This window comes from Doryrhamphus excisus, linkage group LG1, assembly GCF_037039965.1.
Source record: "Doryrhamphus excisus strain RoL-2023G ecotype Guam linkage group LG1, RoL_Dexc_Guam_v1.1, whole genome shotgun sequence".
NCBI lineage: Eukaryota > Metazoa > Chordata > Actinopteri > Syngnathiformes > Syngnathidae > Doryrhamphus > Doryrhamphus excisus.
In genome coordinates, this window is record NC_136357.1 from 2,580,110 (window position 1) to 2,599,682 (window position 19,573).

At 39.8% G+C, this 19,573-nt stretch overlaps 3 protein-coding genes across 3 annotated transcripts; 1 reads left to right on the top strand and 2 right to left on the bottom strand.

The window, feature by feature from the left end:
* The first annotated feature begins 1,974 nt into the window (after positions 1 to 1,974).
* On the top strand, positions 1,975 to 7,673 carry ldha (lactate dehydrogenase A4). The gene is made up of 8 exons (XM_058075855.2): positions 1,975 to 2,113; positions 3,421 to 3,546; positions 4,256 to 4,373; positions 4,553 to 4,726; positions 4,826 to 4,999; positions 5,110 to 5,227; positions 6,481 to 6,604; positions 6,779 to 7,673. The coding sequence occupies exons 2-8, from the start codon at positions 3,421 to 3,423 to the stop codon at positions 6,941 to 6,943; spliced, it is 999 nt and encodes a 332-aa protein (XP_057931838.1). The 5' UTR covers positions 1,975 to 2,113; the 3' UTR covers positions 6,944 to 7,673.
* A 1,091-nt stretch (positions 7,674 to 8,764) lies between these two features.
* On the bottom strand, positions 8,765 to 14,627 carry tsg101a (tumor susceptibility 101a). Its single transcript, XM_058075854.2, has 10 exons — positions 14,260 to 14,627; positions 13,076 to 13,163; positions 12,873 to 12,938; positions 12,128 to 12,291; positions 11,688 to 11,814; positions 11,503 to 11,560; positions 11,274 to 11,368; positions 10,231 to 10,433; positions 9,922 to 10,161; positions 8,765 to 9,827 (listed from the first exon to the last, which is right to left on the bottom strand). The coding sequence occupies exons 1-10, from the start codon at positions 14,299 to 14,301 to the stop codon at positions 9,738 to 9,740; spliced, it is 1,173 nt and encodes a 390-aa protein (XP_057931837.2). The 5' UTR covers positions 14,302 to 14,627; the 3' UTR covers positions 8,765 to 9,737.
* Positions 14,628 to 16,219: 1,592 nt separating this feature from the next.
* Positions 16,220 to 19,273, bottom strand: LOC131131462 (tumor susceptibility gene 101 protein). The gene is made up of 6 exons (XM_058076189.2): positions 19,232 to 19,273; positions 19,063 to 19,147; positions 18,923 to 18,988; positions 17,311 to 17,474; positions 17,114 to 17,216; positions 16,220 to 16,338 (listed from the first exon to the last, which is right to left on the bottom strand). Exons 1-6 carry the CDS (start codon positions 19,271 to 19,273, stop codon positions 16,220 to 16,222), a joined length of 579 nt encoding a protein of 192 aa, XP_057932172.2.
* Positions 19,274 to 19,573: the final 300 nt, after the last annotated feature.

The window sequence follows — 19,573 nt, forward strand, 5'->3', positions numbered from 1 at the left end:
ATAAAGGGGCTCCAGCTGGGATGTTATCAATCATAAGCAGAGTGTATGCATGGAGTGTTGGAAAAGAAGCGAGAAATTCGGCATGTGGAGAAATGAGATCAATTCCTGAAGAAACAGCAACAAAAAAGTAAAGTATGGAAAGTCTTAGTGTTGAAAGGATCCAGGTCTACTGTCATATGATTGATGCGTCTTTGTCAGTTGGACCCCGTTTCTAAACAGATATGATATGGATGCTGTATGGTATCATGTACCTAGAAAAAATTATTACGTTTGATTAATGTTCATGTTAAAGGTTAAATAACTGTTAATAGTTATCCTCCCTATCCGTGTGGAAGTGGTAAGTTTTTGGCTATTTAAGTTTAAAGGAAATAACTTGAAGGCTACCGTTTAGGTCGCTAGCTCTCTAGTTTGCGAGTTAGCATGTGTCTTAAGACCCTGCAGTTGCGCAATATGTTGTAAATAAAAAAAAGTATAAATGTGACTATAGTCGTGTTTTGTCATGTCTACAGGGCTCTAATAATGCTTTGTTCATTTTAATCTGAAAAAATAATTTGTCTACCCACCAACTATATGTGGTTTCTTAAATTTGTATTATTTGCCGTTTTATTATTATTATTATATTTATTTATTACTGATTGATTGATTTTCTTTATTCTTGATTTGTTTATTTATTTTTCATCTTTTGTGCAGAAAAATAAAAATTAAGATATTTGAGAACAGTGGAATGTTTTATCAGAGCTTTTATTGTAGAAAATCGGAACCAATGCACTGAAAAAGTTTGTATTTTTTTCTGTTTTTAATAAATGTAATAAATATATTACGATATTTGCTGAAGGAATAAGTACTCCGAGGCATCAGTTTAAGTAGAACAATAAATAAGATTAAAACTTGTCACAAAACAAGTCAACACTCCCCACTAGTGGCCACCACAGGTACAGCATGTGAGAGCACACGATGCAGCTAAAAAACTAAAAAAACTTAAGTGTGAGTACCAGTAGTACTCAGAAGTATCTGATACCTTGACGGCCAACAACGCCAGAAAGGAATGTAAGGGTGTGTTGTCATACGTCAGTCTTTCAAGGTGAGCTTACACAAAGGAAACTGATGAAACAACTTTGTATAACAAGGTATGACATTTTCTTGTCATTACTACAGGACGACAGAAGGGGTCGCCAAAACACTATAATAATCAATGTTGTGGATGTACTGTATAACATAGGATAACTATAGTATTTGTGCTGTACAATTAATAGTAATACTGCTACACATAAATATATATTGATAGTGTCCATGTCGTTTTTTTTAATGAATATTGTATATCACCATAACCATATAAATTGTATGGAGTGCTCTGCTAAACTATTTGCTTACAAGTGGGGATATTTCTGTATTTTTTTCCTCATGAGTTGCTCCCGGAGATGAATAAAGTATCAAATTACTCATTAATTATTATTCATTTTATAATTAACTATGTTGGAACTCAGAAATGAAGGGAAAAAAGTGGCATTATTTCCAACTTTGTCCATTGTATCAATCAACTTATGGTCCAGTGCAAAACCAACATTCCATCTTTCATGTATTATTGTAATATATTCATATTTTAAGTACATTTTTCTCACAATAAAAGGTGAAGTAAATGTGAATGAATGGATTTCCCGACGTTTCTTAACTTTACTGGCAGGTTATGTTACATATGTTGACGAAACAACGCGTTGACAAATGACGTACATCCACAACTGGAAGTACATACGTCATAAATATGTTCCAAATCCAATAGTTATCGAATTTTACAATTCGGCTCCAACGTACTTTATTCGTAAAATCACGTTAAGGACAGAAACGTGGTGATTATCAGTGAAACTAAGTCAAAAAAAAGCACAGAATGTACCGTACTTTGATGCTCTCTTCCGCATCCTGCCTGGGACGTGACTCCCAGCACGCACAGCGGCAGCACAGGCCACGCCCCCAGCACCATAGGTAATGAGGGAGCACGAGGAGGGGGGGAGGGTTTAAATAGAAGGCTTCACCTCCCCTTCCACACCACCACTCTGCGGGAGAACTGCAGCATCCACTCAACGAGAAGCATTCCAGCCTTTTAACTCAAGCCTAAACGGTAACATTTTTATTTCTTTTACGTGACTTAAATATGATTTAATCCGCCTTTGATGTCGCGTTTGTGTACCGAGTTTCATTACATTGATAGTTCTACTTGTTGCAGCCAGTATAGCTCACGGCCTGTAAAACAGTCGCCATTTCGACCTTAAAATAATCAACATAAAGTGTTTTTAACACAATATTAAACCTCTATTGGCGTGTTCCGTTGTTAAAAATGGTATGTGAGGGTCATGAACGCTATGTTACACAAGTGTAACATGGAGACCCTCACTCAGCTCCTCCTTCCCCCCCTCCCGGCTGTGGTCGCCATCCTGACTGTCCGGTCTGACCAAACACACCTCAAGAATAATTTCACACCTCCATCCTGTTTAAGAGTTGTGTCATTTTAACAATTCAATATGTTAGTAATGAAGATATTGAGTTGTAGTTACAGTACAAAGTGGAAAGTGTGTTAGTGGGATTCCACTGATGTGTGTGTGTGTGAGAGAGGAAGAGAGGGGCAGACCCCCTCTGACCGCCTGGTGACCATGATAGGAAAAATGCCAAAAACCACAACAGAACGTGATAACATATTCCTAACACTAACAGCAGTCTTGACTGTTTGTTACTTCAATACTTACTCTTTATAAACACCATCCTTTGACTCCCAGTTCAGGCATGCACCAAAAGGAAGTCGCCCAGCATTTCTCAACACTAACACTGAACACGCATGACCTGTCAGCTATGGTAAAAGTGGACAAAAGCCCTTGGCTTGAACCCTTTAGAGGTCATCCAGACTCCCCCACTATTGTGTGCAGCAGTATTAGCTTATGTCCGCTACTAGGTCTAATCCCAACATCACCGCGACTACACATGCCTGTCAGTAATGTCCTCCTCTCCAGGAACCATAAATAGTATCCTGTGTGTGAGACGCCCGCCAGGGGATGGTCTGTGCCGCACGTACACATGAGCGAGTGTGCCCCACCCCCACCGAGTCACTAGGGGCTTCTCTCTGAGGATGCAGATCAGCAATGAGTATTTGTCTAGTCAGTGGTTGCTATGGAGATGTAGTCAGATGGTGGAACTTAATAAGGAGCCTAAACTAACAATGACATTATACTACCATGGATACTGTGGTAGGTGTATAAAATCGGACTACTTATAATAGAACAGATGTTGAAGTAACACTGTTTTTATTACTGTGTGTGCATTAAATGATGCATTCGATGTTTTATGTTACTTCTCACCACCTCCTCACTATCCACACCTCATCGGCTCTATCGGTGGTAGCCGCCACGCCTTCAACTCTTGTTATTTCCCCCCCAGATGGCCACCAAAGATAAACTCATCAGCCACGTGCTGAAGGAACAGCCTGTGGGAAGCCGGAACAAGGTGACGGTGGTGGGCGTCGGCATGGTGGGCATGGCCACTGCCATGAGCGTGCTGCTCAAGGTAAGGCTAAAACAAAGAGACAGAAAAATAGCCACGTATACATGGACCCAAATATTCTAATTGCATTCGGTTTATTTGCTCAAACGGAAAGAATGCTGGAGTCATGCAAACTCCACATAGAGATGGCCGAGGGTGGGATTGAACTCAGGTCTTTTAGTTGTGAGGTCTGCACGCTAACCACTTGACCGCCGTGCAGCCTTCACAAGTCCAGTTTTTCTTTAAAAACATATATCTATATAAAACATGTAAAACATGAGTTTAATTATAAAATATTAGCAAGATTGAATTTGATCTTTTCCTGTTTAAATTTATCCCGGGTGCGTTCTTTCAGGGCATTCTCAGATATGACGTAACACGGCTAGAGAGGTTCTTCAGTTTTAAAAATGGAGGCACAATCGGCACTGGACTGCTGCGGAAAGTTTGTTTTTGATCCAAACTAAACTAAAACTCGCAAAACGGAGTTATTCCAACAATGTTTACGTTTTACTGCGCATGCCCCATTGACTATTCTGTTTGATTATAGCGCACATGTAGACAAGAGATTGGAATATTCCTTTCCATGTATACCATTGTTTTCGGAAAAGTCATTCGGAAAGAGGAAAAAATCCTCATGTAAACGTGGCTACTGTGTCACTACCAGTTTAAGATGATAGATTCTGCGTAGTTTCTCGTAAGACTTGAATGTACGTGTGCCGTTTTTTCCCACCAGGATTTGTGTGACGAGCTGGCACTGGTGGACGTGATGGAGGACAAGCTGAAAGGTGAAGCCATGGACTTGCAGCATGGCTCCTTCTTCCTTAAGACGCACAAGATTGTGGCAGACAAAGGTGAGAATGACACGCACGTCACAGCATCTACACTGTAACCCCATTTATGTTGACAATCAGCTGTCGGTTATGTCGACACCCGCTTACGTCAATGTGAGACAGTCCGAGGCGTGTCATCTTTAAGTGGATTGGACTCTTTGTGTGTTACTAAGCATGCTGTATGTGTGCACATTTTCCAGACTACAGTGTGACAGCCAACTCCAGGGTGGTGGTGGTGACCGCTGGCGCCCGTCAACAGGAAGGAGAGAGTCGTCTTAATCTGGTGCAGCGCAATGTCAACATCTTTAAATTTATCATCCCCAACATTGTCAAGTACAGCCCCAACTGCATCCTGATGATAGTCTCCAACCCAGGTGAGAGTTAAGGATGACTTTGGTGAGGTATGACCTCACTGCAGGCCATGTGTTCAAATACCAGTTTACTCATTTCGCCCAATTTACTCTTTCTCCCAGTGGACATCCTGACCTATGTTGCCTGGAAGCTGAGCGGCTTCCCGCGCCACCGCGTCATTGGCTCAGGCACCAACCTTGACACGGCCCGTTTCCGCCACCTCATGGGAGAGAAGCTGCATCTCCACCCTTCGAGCTGCCACGGTTGGATCATTGGAGAGCATGGAGACTCCAGTGGTATGTAGTGCTTGCTAGAAATAAATATAAAAAAACACACAGATCACAGCATTGGCCTTTGATTGAATTGGACTCATTGTGAGATGTTCCTTGTTCCTGTTTCCAATCAGTGCCCGTGTGGAGCGGTGTGAACGTGGCAGGCGTTAGTCTACAAACCCTCAACCCCAACATGGGGGCTGAAGGAGACGGTGAAGACTGGAAGGCCGTGCATAAGCAGGTGGTTGATGGGTGAGTACTATTTGTTAATTCCGTAAAGCAATAAAGTTTAAACAAAGTCCACTTATGTTTACATAAAAGTTAAACATACAAACACTATCGAGTCACCATCCCTGGTGAGGAATTTGTCTGTGGCAGTCAGCCATTGCACTGTAGCACTCTTTCTTATCAGGGCTTCATTAACTTGTACATGCAAAGACAGGCCGGTGGTGTGTAATGCAGTAGGGTACTTGTACGGGACGATCTCCAATAATACTTTATCATGTATACTGCATTCATAGGCAAGGGTTCCTTTGAAATACGCTGCAAGTACAGTGGAACTGATTATTCTTATAATTAACCGATTAACTCGTCAAGTCTTGGTCAGTGTACATAAAAACCTCATAGGTGGCTGACCGTCGATATTCTCTTAAAAATCTCTAAAAAAATCTGTCTGTTTATGTCGGTATGTGTTTTAGTATGTTAGCTTTGTTATTATTGCTCTATGCCAGGGGTCTCAAACACGCGGCCCAAATGTGGCCCGCAGGACACTAGTTTGAGGCCCCCGCCTTGATATGAAAGTACAATGTTAGTGCGGCCCGCGCAAGTTTGATATGGATGCTGTATGGTATCATGTACCCAGAAAAAATTATTACGTTTGATTAATGTTCATGTTAAAGGTTAAATAACTGTTAATAGTTATCCTCCCTATCCGTGTGGAAGTGGTAAGTTTTTGGCTATTTAAGTTTAAAGGAAATAACTCGAAGGCTACTGTTTAGGTCGCTAGCTCTCTAGTTTGCGAGTTAGCATGTGTCTCAAGACCCTGCAGTTGCGCAATATGTTGTAAATAAAAGTATAAGTATATAAATGTGACTATAGTCGTGTTTTGTCATGTCTACAAGGCTCTAATAATGCTTTAAGGATATTTGAGAACAGTGGAATGTTTTATCAGAGCTTTTCTTGTAGAAAATGGAAACCAAAAGCAAAGTTTATTCATTTTTCTGTTTTTAATAAATGCGGTTTTTTTTTTTTTTGAAAACCTGATGCGGCCCAGTCTCGCCCAGACCCTAGCTCCAGTGGCCCCCAAGTAAATTGAGTTTGAGACCCCTGCTCTATGCAGTGTAAAACAAAGCGGCTCAAACCCTTGAAAGACTGGGGGGGGGGAAGGTCGGAGTGCCACTTTGCTTCAAAGCTGTAACATAGGATCAAAGGTTCTGTCTTCTATACTAGGTAGTTACACGTCATTAAAACATAAAACGTCCATGTCCCGACTGTTTACTTTCCAGGGCCTATGAGGTGATCAGGCTGAAGGGTTATACTTCATGGGCCATTGGGATGTCCGTGGCTGACCTGGTGGCAAGCATCGTCAAGAACATGCACAAAGTGCACCCTGTATCCACACTTGTCCAGGTAAGGACTCACGGCACACCACTAAACAGTTTTCATCAGTCATTTTAGAAAATCTATAATGTGACATTCTAGCATGGTTGGTTACGCCGCATGTGTTGAATCTTATCATAAACAAGCTACATACCTCCAGCAGACAGCCAACTTTCTAATGGGAGTTCTTCCACGTCTGGTTAGGGCATGTATGGCGTGAAGGACGAGGTCTTCCTGAGCATCCCTTGCGTCCTGGGCAACACCGGCCTAACAGATGTCATCAACATGACCCTGAAGCCCGAGGAGGAGAAGCAGCTAATGAAGAGCGCTGAAACATTGTGGGGCGTTCAGAAGGAGCTCACCCTGTAAAGGCGAGAGCATCTCGTTACTTCGCTCTACCCTGAAAGCGCATCTCACAAGACACTGTGCATTATTACCTTCTGTGTCCCCCCTGTAGCTAAAAGCAGATGAGACTTGACATTCTGAAAAGGCTAAAGTGTTATTAGTTACACCAGTTTTATTTTTGCTGTTTGCTCCCAAAACCGATTCCCCCATTTGTGACTACTATGAACACTCAGCCTACCGTGCACTGTTAAGCTTTTTTCATAACACTCCTCATGTATTTTGTGTGTATTATGTGATTACCGTGTCCAGTTGTGGGTGTTGTCCACTTGGTCATCTTATTGTTTTTTTAGTCTGAGGGAGACATTCCATTCTCTTTGGTAGAGACTGAGGTTGTAGTAACCTTTCCTTGGTTCTTATAAAGGCCTTTTAACTCATACGACCACAAGTGCACTGACAGAGGAAGGCAAGGATTTATGGTTATTAAAGCAGTCAACCAAGATTGTTTCAGATTATCGAAGACAAAATCTATAGGAGCTACTGTAGGAAACAGAGAAATTCTATCTTGGATGTGTAGTAATGCACGCCACATAATACTAAAGGACAATAATGGTGTTATTTTCTCTAAAGCCGTTACAACTATATTTATTCTCAGTATTTATCAGTAAGCTGACTGACTGAATCACTGTACCTGGACATATTTTTATGTACTGTAGCATCAAATAAAGCCAGGATACTTAAACAAGATGGCTGTGCATTATTTTGTCAATAAAAAAGCTGCATATAAATGTCTTTTTACCCTAGTTTTCCCTTTTTTACTGATAACATCCTGCAGGACAATAATACAATTAAGGACATTTTGGACATCACTGACCCAAAACATGCACAGTAATGTCAGGCAGCTGTGCTAGCCAATGCTGCAGCATCTTAACCTTTGCTTGGAACTTGGACATGGAGGCTGAAGTGTGAGACGGAGCACCATCTTGCTGAAGATTTGTCAAGCTCTTAGATGGACATAGAGGATGGACAGTAGAAAAGTGGTGGAAAGATGCATCCCAATCGCTGCAAATGCTGCAAAATAGCCGTTGGACCTTTGGGCTGCGATTAAGGATTATTGCCTTTAAGGGACGAATCTGAAGCTTGTGGTTTCCAATAAGAGTTATCAGTTCGGCCCTAGACCTAGATGGACCAAATCAACATGAACAAAATACAAGTGGGTTAGTGGGTTGGTCCACAACATATCAGAAAACGGGCCAAAATGTTGATACTGTTTTCCAAAGTCAAAACTGACTTGACTTGAGTCAAAACACAAATATTACTTTTAATGTAAAAATAATTAATTGAATACCAAAATAGTTGATAAATCGGATAGTCTATTGTTGCAGCTCTCCACAACATTGATGCTAATAATGATTCAATTTAGCGCCATACTGTAAACTTCTGTTCAAAGCTCTGCCAGCCAATATATTTTGCAAGGTTTGAACAGTATCCCAATCAATAAACAAAACAGCTAATGGAGAATGTGCTCTCAGTTGCAATGCAGCTCGGAAAGTGAACATGAACTCAGCTTCATATTTCATTACTTCAAAACATCTTTTTTCTTTATGAAAGAATTGTTATACTGACAAATATGACACTTCACAGTCTTCGTGTGATGCATTTTACCTATTGTAAATGTTTTTTGTGTGAAACCTCTTAAATGAATGCTGACGCATTGATTTATGCTGCAAATTGATTATTTCATTAAAAACACCTGTCAACCAAACTACACCTGTATCAGTTTATGTGTTATTTTTCCTGCAGTATAATCACGATGACTTCCGGCCCTTAGCAGAATAACAAAAGAGATGAGCGATGAAATCAGATTTATTTAACTTGAACTGATTTACATAAATCTACAGATACAAAAGATGGTCTATGGCTGAACTGGAAACGCAAAAATAACAGCAGATATTCTATCATACATTTCAAAGTGCATTAGTAGAAGGCTAAGTTAAATGAGAGGTGTTTGCCATAACTTCACTTTTGATTATTATAATTGTTGTGTAAGATGTTCTCTGACCGATTCCGACAAATAAGAGCGGACAGGACAAAAGAAAAATAGCGAGTGTGCTGAAACTGTCAAGAGAAAGACTGTACAGGATAGAACAGCTACTGTACATGATTGGTTAATGCAGCCAAACAGTCAAATTGGAGGGCTAACCTGAGCAGCTGACATGTACAAGAAAGAACTTCACACTAACTGGACATGAAAGGAGACGGGTGAAAACAACACTTTCATCTTTTAAAGCATATCCACAATAGAAAAAGCCTTCTGAACGTGGCCCAGGCTGCATGCAGCACTAAATCACGGTACTCCCTAATAGGTTGCCTTGGGTATTTATATCAGAGCTTAACCTTTTCATGATGATGAGGGCTGTCTCAACGCCTAGCCCCCAATATTTTTGTGCTTACTCTCCAAACACCAAGCTCATATATTCTCAGAGCTTCCCTGGAGTGCCACGCAAACCAGGTTGCTCAACTTGCACACGCTCTCCCTTATCGATATTTGTAAGAAGGGATCAGTTGTGTAAGCCGGAGTACACACGATGGCGTCAGGTCTGGGTCACAACTCCCAGGTTTGTGGACAATCTCTCATGTATTTGGTCTGATCAAGTGTGTGACCGCGCCGTGGTCACAGGTCACCACCACAAATCTTCATCTTCAATCTACAACATCTAAACAGCTCGGTGGCCCATTAAAGATGGAATACAACATAGAGGAGAAAGGAGGAGAACCAGAGAGAGTGAAGACATGAGTGTTTCCTGCTTGTGTTAGTTACTCAGTAGAGGTCACTGAGGCCAGCAGTCTTGCGAGCTTTCTGCATGAGGGCACGGAGCTGGAACTGCTTTCTGGACAGAAGGCGTACGTGCTACAACAAAGGAGGAAATTAATCACTATTGACGCAACCACAGTAGATTGGAATATGTGTGTGTGTGTGTGTGTGTGTGTGTTGACATAGTCACCTTGAGAAAAACCTCCAAGTCGATGACCCCCCGACGGAGGGCCTCTCCCAAGTAGAAAATTGTGTCTTCGATGGCATTTTCCTCAGCGTACAGGTTCAAAATTTGTTTGTATAGAGGGGCTGTCGGCACGATGATCTCATCAATGTCATTGTTCTCCGACTGGTTCTCCATTTTCTCCAGGGCGTCACTCAGCTCCTCGTCTTTACGCTTCAGCAACTCGATGTTCCTGTCAACTTCGGACTGGTCCAGAAATTGTAAATGATGACCCAACACGACATTTTAAATGTATCATTTACTAAAATATCTTACCACTTCCTGGTCTAATCTTGAGATCATCTCCTCCAGTTTCTGATGGCCCTTCTTGAGGTCTTCTTCTGTCCGCTTGAGGGCATCCAACTCCGCCTGAGCCCTGTCCATTTCCTCTTTCATCCTCCAGCGAAGCTTGTCACTGACAGCCGAGATCAGCGATGCACGGATGGTGTCTTCACCGATGGTGCCATCTCTGTTGGAACCTGAACGAGGCCAGAGTTGTTTTTAACATCTGTTGGAACTCTGGTCCAATTTGGTTGTGTTGGAAAAGTGATCAAATCTTCTTTCCACTTGCATTTACCATCTGAAGGGGGCCATTGGCTAAAAACGGCATTTGCTCAGCTGGACAACAAATTGCTGGCTAAATATCAGGTTATGCAGGTAGGGGAAAAAACGGAGAAAAGCAAGTGTAGCGCAGTCTTGGAGGAGCTGACAAATGTCAAGAGTTGATCCAAATAGTCTCAACTACTAAATATAGGAGACCACCAAAAGCCCTCCAGATGTCAGATGGTTCACCATCATTTCACTGCTGCCATCAGGTCAGTCTCTGTGTGGGGTTGCTGTTACGTCCCCAAATATAGAACATCTAGCGAGACAGGGATCCCGTCTTGCATGCATAAACAGTGCCTCTCTTTGGCCTTTAATGCTCCCAACTCTCATTACATCAGATGGCCTTTCACTGACGGTTCAGCATGCCACCAAAGTCAAGCTCAGGGGTGAGCGCCTTAAAGTAAGGTCACGTCTGAATGTGCTGTTCATTTGATGCAATATTATGATGCATAAGTGGGACAGAGTCACCTTTTTCGTGTAACTACAATTGTATCAAAAAAGTCCACTTTAAACAAGCTTTTAATCATGTAATTGTGTGATGATTCCGCTGTGCATCTGGATTATGCATTGTGATCATTACTGTATGGTTGCATGCATAGAGGAAGGAGAGGGAGGTGTATTTGTGTTATTCAAAAAACTGTGACATTGTAACTTCAAATTCACAAGGCAAACAGAATGATAGCCAATGGGAGACGTTAAGACATAATACATACCCACTGTTGACACAGGAGTTTGTGTGGGGTAATGTGCAGGACCAGCAGTAGTTGGGTAAGAGTTCCCCCCAGGGTACTGGTACCCTGGATAGCTTCTGTAAGTGAAATGCAACCAACATACATATTATAACCATAGTCAAAGACATTTTATAGCAACTCATACAAGATATAAGTTATTTAAGCTTGTCCAAAAGAAGTAGTGTATGCATGTGATGGTGAGACATCTTACCCTGCATTTGGATTTGGACCATATGGTGAAACTGCAGGCATGCCAGGTACATAAGAAGCTGAATTAAACAAGAAGGGTTCACAATCATGTGTGAGTACAGGAATGGTGTTCTGCTGTGGTGAATGAGTGCCACCTGCTGTTAAAGCATAAATGAATCATGAGGGGAAAAAAAAAAAAACACTCACGGTTAGGAGGTCCAGCAGCTTGGAAAGCCTGATAAGGCGCTTGTGTGGTCGGGCGAGAAAAGACAGGAGGCTCCTCTCCAAACACCACAATCATCACCTGAATGAGTCCATACAGGTCTGACTGAGGCTAAAAAAAAGACAACACACTCTTTATTTCCAGATTAGATTTACTATTTAACATAATCCAAACATCTGTATAGTTTGGGAGTAGACTATGCTTGGTTAATTTTAAGCAGGTTGCAATTGATAATATTCCCCACAGTAACTTTTAGATGTATTCTCTCCTGTGTTTTAAGGCAGAACTTCCCAAATAGAAGGATTTTCAGGGATGTTCATGATTCCGATAAGAGTATTAGATCAATAAGGCAGACGAAAAAGGTCACCAGTGTTGCTGGTAAAATATAAACAAATTGTGATTTCTTCTGTTAATGATTACTTACATGCTTCCACTCGTGTAGATAGGGCAGGTAGATCTTTCCATTGGCATCAATATGTTTCCCAGTTTTGATCATCATGGTACTGGTAGGTTTAACAAAACATATGGGCGGGTTGAAGGGGTAGGTGTCCAGCAACCATAAACATACTGGGATGTTGTAGACATTGCCTACAGAGAGGAAACAAACCCTGTCTATGTTAAAACTGCATTCACATCAGTGTTCCCATCTCCGCAAACCCTAGTATTATTTAGCACAAGGAGGTAGACCGAGGTGAGATGTTATTTTAACATTACTTTTAAGAAAACTGCAATGGAAAAATATGGGACTGAATGAAAAGACTTTATCAGAGTCACAAAAATGTATGTACATTGTACAATGAAACGTTTTTAACTTTGAAGGCATGACCTAAGAGTGATGCTTTTAACTGTTTTGACTTTTTTCCACAAATTAAAACACAACCCTTGAGCCTTTTGTCAGTCATACAGTTTCTTTGGGGGACTTCTAAGTAGCTTACATACACAGTGAAGAGTGCCACATAGTAGAAATTAAATTAGTAGATTGCAATATATTGTTATATATAGTTTTTCCTTGTACTTTTCTTAAAAGTCATGTTCAAACCTTGTCTGGTCTCGTAGACCAAATATCGTGTACGTCTTTATGAATTGTCTCGTGACACCCCCAGTAAAGACTTCTACAGATAAAATATAGTTCCTCTGTTGAATCCGAGTTTTGCTGAAAGAAACCGTACCTCTATAGCTTACAGGAACCGTCCCTGTTAAACTCATCAGGTCTCTTGTAGAGCCATCGTTGAACACTGAAAGACAAGAAAAGTCAATGACAAAAGAAAGTAAACTCATTTTACACATTCAGTCACTCAAGCGAGTGAACCTCTGGAGTTCAAACTACAGGTCACTCACGCCAAGATGAATAGTAAGAACACAAGACCCATACCATAACCATCCATAACTGGCTTCAAGTCTTTGTACTGAGAGATGACGTTGGTGATTTCACGAACTGTCAGGTCCCTATACTTGTATTGCTGGAATATGAAAACATAGGAGAACAATGATGGCGAAGTGTGATCATGTTTTGGCAGTAAGAGAGCCTCATCAAACAAGCAAGGAGTGCTTTAACAGTTCAGTCAACTTGTTTTTTAGGGTGCGATCCAACTTGTGCGTTCTGTAAGCCCGACCAAAAATGCCCCAAAAAATAGTTGGTGACTTTTTCTAGGTGCTGCAAGAAAATGCAGTTTCTGACAACTTCACCAAACTAATGAGCAATGTGATTCATGGATAACTTTATTTTTTGGATGATTGATTGGATGACACCTGCTTATTTATATTTTGGTCTTTTGGTGTGGTCAAGAGTTCACACCAGTGTTGCTAACTTGGCGACGCTCCAAACCCTCTAGAAAGCGCCTAGAAACAAATGTAGCTGTTTTTTGCGTCTTCGGTACAGCGTTTTCATGGTTTTCTACAGTTTTTGTGAAGCAGTCACTTACTGCACATTGACAGCAAGCATAGCCGAGCTGAACAATACTTCTAGGGACAGCCAATAGCTACACTTCTTACTAAGGTGTTGGGAACAGTGGTTCACACTTGCCTTACTCAGGACTAGTCTCTCAGACAAGGCCCGGTCTCCTTATTTGGTCCAGTTCTTCTGGTCTTGAACTGTGTTCACTCTTGACCTGACAAACCGTACTAGCAGAGTCAAAGAACTCTTGCCCGTTTGAACTGGACCAAACATGACAAGTGTGAACTCACCATTTTACAGATCCATTTGATTAGTTATATACCAATGTAGGTAGGTAGTACAAAGTTACAGGACATATGGCCTTGACAGTACACGTCCTAATATTCAGCCATGTTTAATAATTTTCAACAATCCCCGTTATACGGTTTAAAATATTACACTTAAGTATCCGCATTTAGTCCGTGTTACCATTACGCCATAACGAGAAAGATCATCTTAAAAGTATTTAGAGGGCGTTTGAAGACGTTTATTTCATTGAGTGTTTCACAACACGAGCGAATTTGACTTAATAAAATACCAGGAAATGTCATGATAGCGTTCGCTAACGTTAGCTAACATGCTACCAAGTCACAGTAGCTAGCAAAAGCCTCAACCGGACTTACCTTCAACATTTTCTTCAGGGCACTTTCGTTGACAACCGCCATTGTTTGTGGTGGTTAATGGAATCCTTTTAAAAAATAAGAGTAACTGTAGTATCTGGCGGAACAGCTAATACAAAGTAAAGCTTGCTAGCAGGAAATCGGCAAATGCTAGACTAATGTTAGCAAAGCCTCGAGCCGCACCAAACAAAACAGTCTGGTTACGCCCAGTTAAACGATATCAATGTATTTTCTCGTTATCTCAAATCAAAACATTAAAAAGAGGGTTTAAGGCGTAAGATGACGAAAGTGTGTCTCAGAACAAACAACAAATGGCCCTGAACACAAACATCAGACCGTCATCAAAAACTATTTCCGGCATTTCACCTGACATTTTCCGGGGTGATAAATGACGTCAGCAAAAAACTTTATTACCACTGCAAACATTTACAGTAAACGTTCTCTGCTCTCTTTGCTGGCGTTCTAATTAGATGTAGATAGTGTGGTGCACGTTTATAGTTATCATAGTTCAAAGTTCATTTCACACAGTATAAGTGTTAATACTTGACGTTCATTGTTCATTGTTCATTGTTTACATTTTGAATTAGTTCAAAGTTCAGTTCAGCTCGTTTTTTTTAGGTTCACTGTTTACAGTTAATGAAATTGCGTAACAATATTGAATGCAAAGTAGTTTTCATAACTGATGCGTTTGTGTGTTTATTTATTCCCACCAATAATTCAAACAAAAGCCACAACATGTGTTTTTTTCATGCAATGAAATGAATTATTTGAGAATTCTATCACATAAAATGGGTTAAATTATTGCATATGCAACAAATGTGTTGACAATGTATGCAGTCATTCATCTGTTTCCTCAAATGGACTTCAATTAAAGGGACTTATTTTGCTTTTTGCACTTTTCTGACCTCTAAATGTTGTTCTCTTGTGTTAAAACGATGCCAAACGGTTACAAAATATGTCAATGCAATGCAAACTTCCAAATATGGGCTGCGTGTACGGAAGTCCTCGGGAGCGCTTGTGAGCGTGACAAATGGGCGTACCTCATGGAGACGCAAAAGTGAAGTAAATTAAACAAATGTGCGGAAAACAGGAAGTCAATGGGAATACTGCAGAAATAGGTGCAGAAGCTGGAAGATCTCGAAAGCTATCTTGGCAGGTCATCAGGATAACAACGACATGTCTATGTGGAAATACATATTTTCTATAATGTACCGTGGGCCTGAAACAGCCCATAGGCCACACATTGGACACCTCTGCAATAAAAGTGTATCATTAAGTGTTTAGTGAAGGGTTTTAAAGCCTTAAAATGGGACTTAATATGCTTTTTGTACTTTTCTGACTTATAAATGGAGTTAAAAAATGTTGTATTATCGTGTTAAACCATGCCAAAGTTTCAGATAATGAAGTCTGCACATTTGGAAGTGAGCCCTGAAAGAAGTTTGGGATGGCTCAAAACGGTCGATTTTAAAAGAAAGTTGCAGAACTGTTCCTTTGTGATGTCACAGAGGGACTAGCTTCCTTATGGGCGGGGCTGGAAATGTCCACCAAAACGTTGCTGAAGCCAAAAGTAGGCTGCTATCGCCGGGAAAGGTGAATTAATGTCCACACGTTGCCCTTATGTCCGGGTTCTGAGCTCCACGGAACCAGTCATGCCTTTGGCAAAGTATGTGCGACAATGAGTGCTCCTCATTCTATGTGGAAATACACTATTTTTTTTGTTCAGATGTCATTGGCTTGGTTTTAGCATTTTTAAAGTACAAAAATCATCAAAGTGCCCCCCCCCATATTCTTATATTTTTCTGTATGCCCCCCCCCACCTGATTGATAGCATTTACTTGCTATATAAGACTCTTCTATGACATTGAAGATTTCATTGCGTCAACGTGACCTTTATAAACTGCTACGACTAACATTACAGGCATTACTAATCAATCACCAATACAACAATCAATATTGAAATCCATTAACAGTTGGTTTCATTTTCTTGCAGGACATGCTGACCGTCTTCTGTGGGTAAAGACAAATACAAGCGTCCATCCGGCTTGGAAAGCACTCGTGTCCGCCTGTGATACTGTAGCCAACCTGAAAGACATATTTAGGACAGGTTATTTACTTAAGTTGCAGGTCAGAGTCCTCATGAGCAGCGTGGACAATCTCGCTCTTGATCAGACCTGACCCAGTTCTAAATCAATCAGAACTGTTTTAGTTTTTTCAATTTCATTCATTCACCTATTCATTGGGATAGGTGCTGGAGCCTATCCCAACTGTCTTCGGGCGAGAGGCGGGGTACACCCTGGACTGGTGGCCAGCCAAAAACACAGGGCACATATAGACAAACAACCATTCACACTCACATTCATACCTATGGACAATTTGGAGTCGCTAATTAACTTAGCATGTTTTTTGGAATGTGGGAGGAAACCGTAGTACCCGAAGAAAACCCACGCATGCAACATGGAAACTCCACACAGAGATGGCCGAGGGCGGAATTGAACCCTGGTCTCCTAGCTGTGATGTCTGCGCGCTAACCACTAGTCCGCAATGCCGCCCACTTTTTCAATTTGTGTGTTTTAATTCGAAGAAAAAAGAAATAATTGTCGCACAACACTGCTATCTAGTGATCACTATAAGGTACTGCATGAGACATCTGTAGCTGTAAAACACCAAAACAATATATTTGTGTAGTGTGTATCAGCGAGGGTACCTCATTTTGCGGCATAATGCACGGCCCCATGTTGAAATCCATCTGAGGGGCCAATACAAAACAAACCGTGCGCCAAAAATGGCCCCCAGGCCGCACTTTTGACACCCCTGTATGTGTTTTTTTTTTTTTTTTTTTTTTATCAACGATACTTACATGAGGCTTGATCGGGCTGTGGAGGAGGTTGCATACAAACCGGAGGGAGGTCTCCAAACATGGCAACCATCACTTGCAGGAGGCTGACCAGGTCACACTCCCCCTGAGATACCAATAAAAGGGTCAGTTGGTCACATGGTGAACATCTCACCTGTGCTGCTGCTGGAGCTGCTGCTGGAGCTGCTGGAGCTGCTCACCTGCTTCCACTCCTGCAGGAAGGGAAGTAGAACTTCTCCATTGGTGGACACGTAGTTTCCTTGCAGGATCATCATGTCACGCATTGGTCTGACATAGCAGATGGGGGCCGACTGAGGGTAGCTTTCCTCAAGCCACACGCATACGGGGATGTTGTAGCGCTCTTCTACCATAGCAGCAGATATTACATTATGACATATTATTCGGGACATATTGAAAATAATAATAATAATATGAGATTTTGAGAATAAAGTTGTACATTCATGTGAATAAACTCACAAATTTATGAGGAAAAAACATGTGCGGTGTGAGAATAAAATTTTGAATTTATGGGGAAAAAGTTGTACATTTATGTAAATTATACAATAAATTTATGAGATAAAAGTCTTTATTCTTGTAAAAAAAATTCCTTGTAAATGTACAACTTTATTTTTATATCGCACATCTTTTTTTCCCCACATAAATATATGACTTTATTCATGCAAATTTATGAATAATGAGGTCGTAAAAATATTAATAATATTAATACTAGAAAAAAAATTCACAGCAATAAAGCAGGAAATATATCAATTTTTTCCTCGTAATTGTATAACTTTATTCTCATACTGCACGCACCATTTTTCTCATAAATTGACAACTTTTTTTCTCACAAATTTCCCATCTATATTCATGCAAATTTAGTGTCGCAAAGTCGTAAATTTACGAGAAAATATTTTTACGTGAATTAAGCAGGAAATTTATCACCTTATAAAATGAAACTTTTTTCTTGTATATTTTTTCTATAATAATGAAGTCTTCAAAACAAATTATGAGAATAAATTAGTAAATTTACAAGACAAAAAGTTGTAATATTATGATAGTAAAGCCGGAAAATTTATGACTTCATAAAATATTTTTTTTCTTGTAAACTTACGACTTTAATTCACATGAATTCATAATAATTGAAGTCATAAAAATAAACAATAATAAAGTCATAATATTATGACAGAGAAAGTCTTAATATTATGAGAATAAAGCCGCAAATTTAAGAGAATAAAGTTGAATTATGAAGTTTCATCAGGTCAAACATTTCTCCTAAATTTATGACTTTATTTATTTATGACTTTTCTTCATAAAATGACAACTTTTTTCTCACAAATTTCCAACTATATTCATGCAAATGTAGTGTCGCAAAGCCGTAAATTTACGAGAAAATATTTTTTACCTGAATTAAGCAGGAAATATCATAATTTACAACATTTTTCCCTGTAAATTTTCATCACAAATTTACAAATATATATGTAACTTTATGAATAATGAAGTCCTGAAAACAAATTCTGAGAATCAATTAGTAAATTTACAAGACAAAAAGCCGGAAAATTTACGAATTCATGAAATAAAACTTTTTTCTTGTAAAACTTTAATTCACATGAATTCATAATAATTGAAGTCGTAAAAATAAACAATAATATTATGACAGAGAAAATCATAATATTATAAGAATAAAGCTGCAAATTTAAGAGAATAAAGTTGTAATATGAAGTTTCATGAGGTCAAACATTTCTACAAAATTTATGACTTCATTTTTGTAATTTTATTTTATTTTTTCTCATAAATTGAATCAAATGTCAGTACCTTTAAAAGTGATGGGAAGAGTCCCTGTCAGACTCATCAACACTTTGGTGGTTCCATCATTGTAAACTGTACAAAACAACCACAACCAATTTATAAACATATAAAAGTACAATCAACAAATGAGTTGAGATATTTCTTACCATATTTATCCACAATTGGAGAAAGGCTTTTGAAGTGAAGCAATGCAACATATATTTCATGAGCTACATGCTTGCGGAGGTACGTCTATACGGAACATAAAAAAAAGATGTACTTTACTGTATTTATTGGTTAAGCAGAAAAGTTAAGAGAATTCAAGATGTTCCTTACCTTTGGCAGCATTTTCTTGAGGGAGTTCTTGCAGTAAGTCATTATTGCTGTGTTTCTACAAATAAAAGTGTGTCATTCCTTGTGTTTATATTCTATCACCAAATAACCTTTGTCTTTCCTCCCTTATGTTTGGAGACAAGCCTACGACTTTATGGCCTCCAAAAGCCAATAAGAGAGCAGTTTCATGCTAGGAATCACTTCACGTGACCAACAGGGCTCAAACAAACATTGTCTGCGACCTATTAAACAAGAGATATATAAGATATGTAAGGGAAATAAAAAATACTTTTATAGAAAACAGCAATAATAAAAAACAAACAAACTATCAAAGGCTAAAATGTC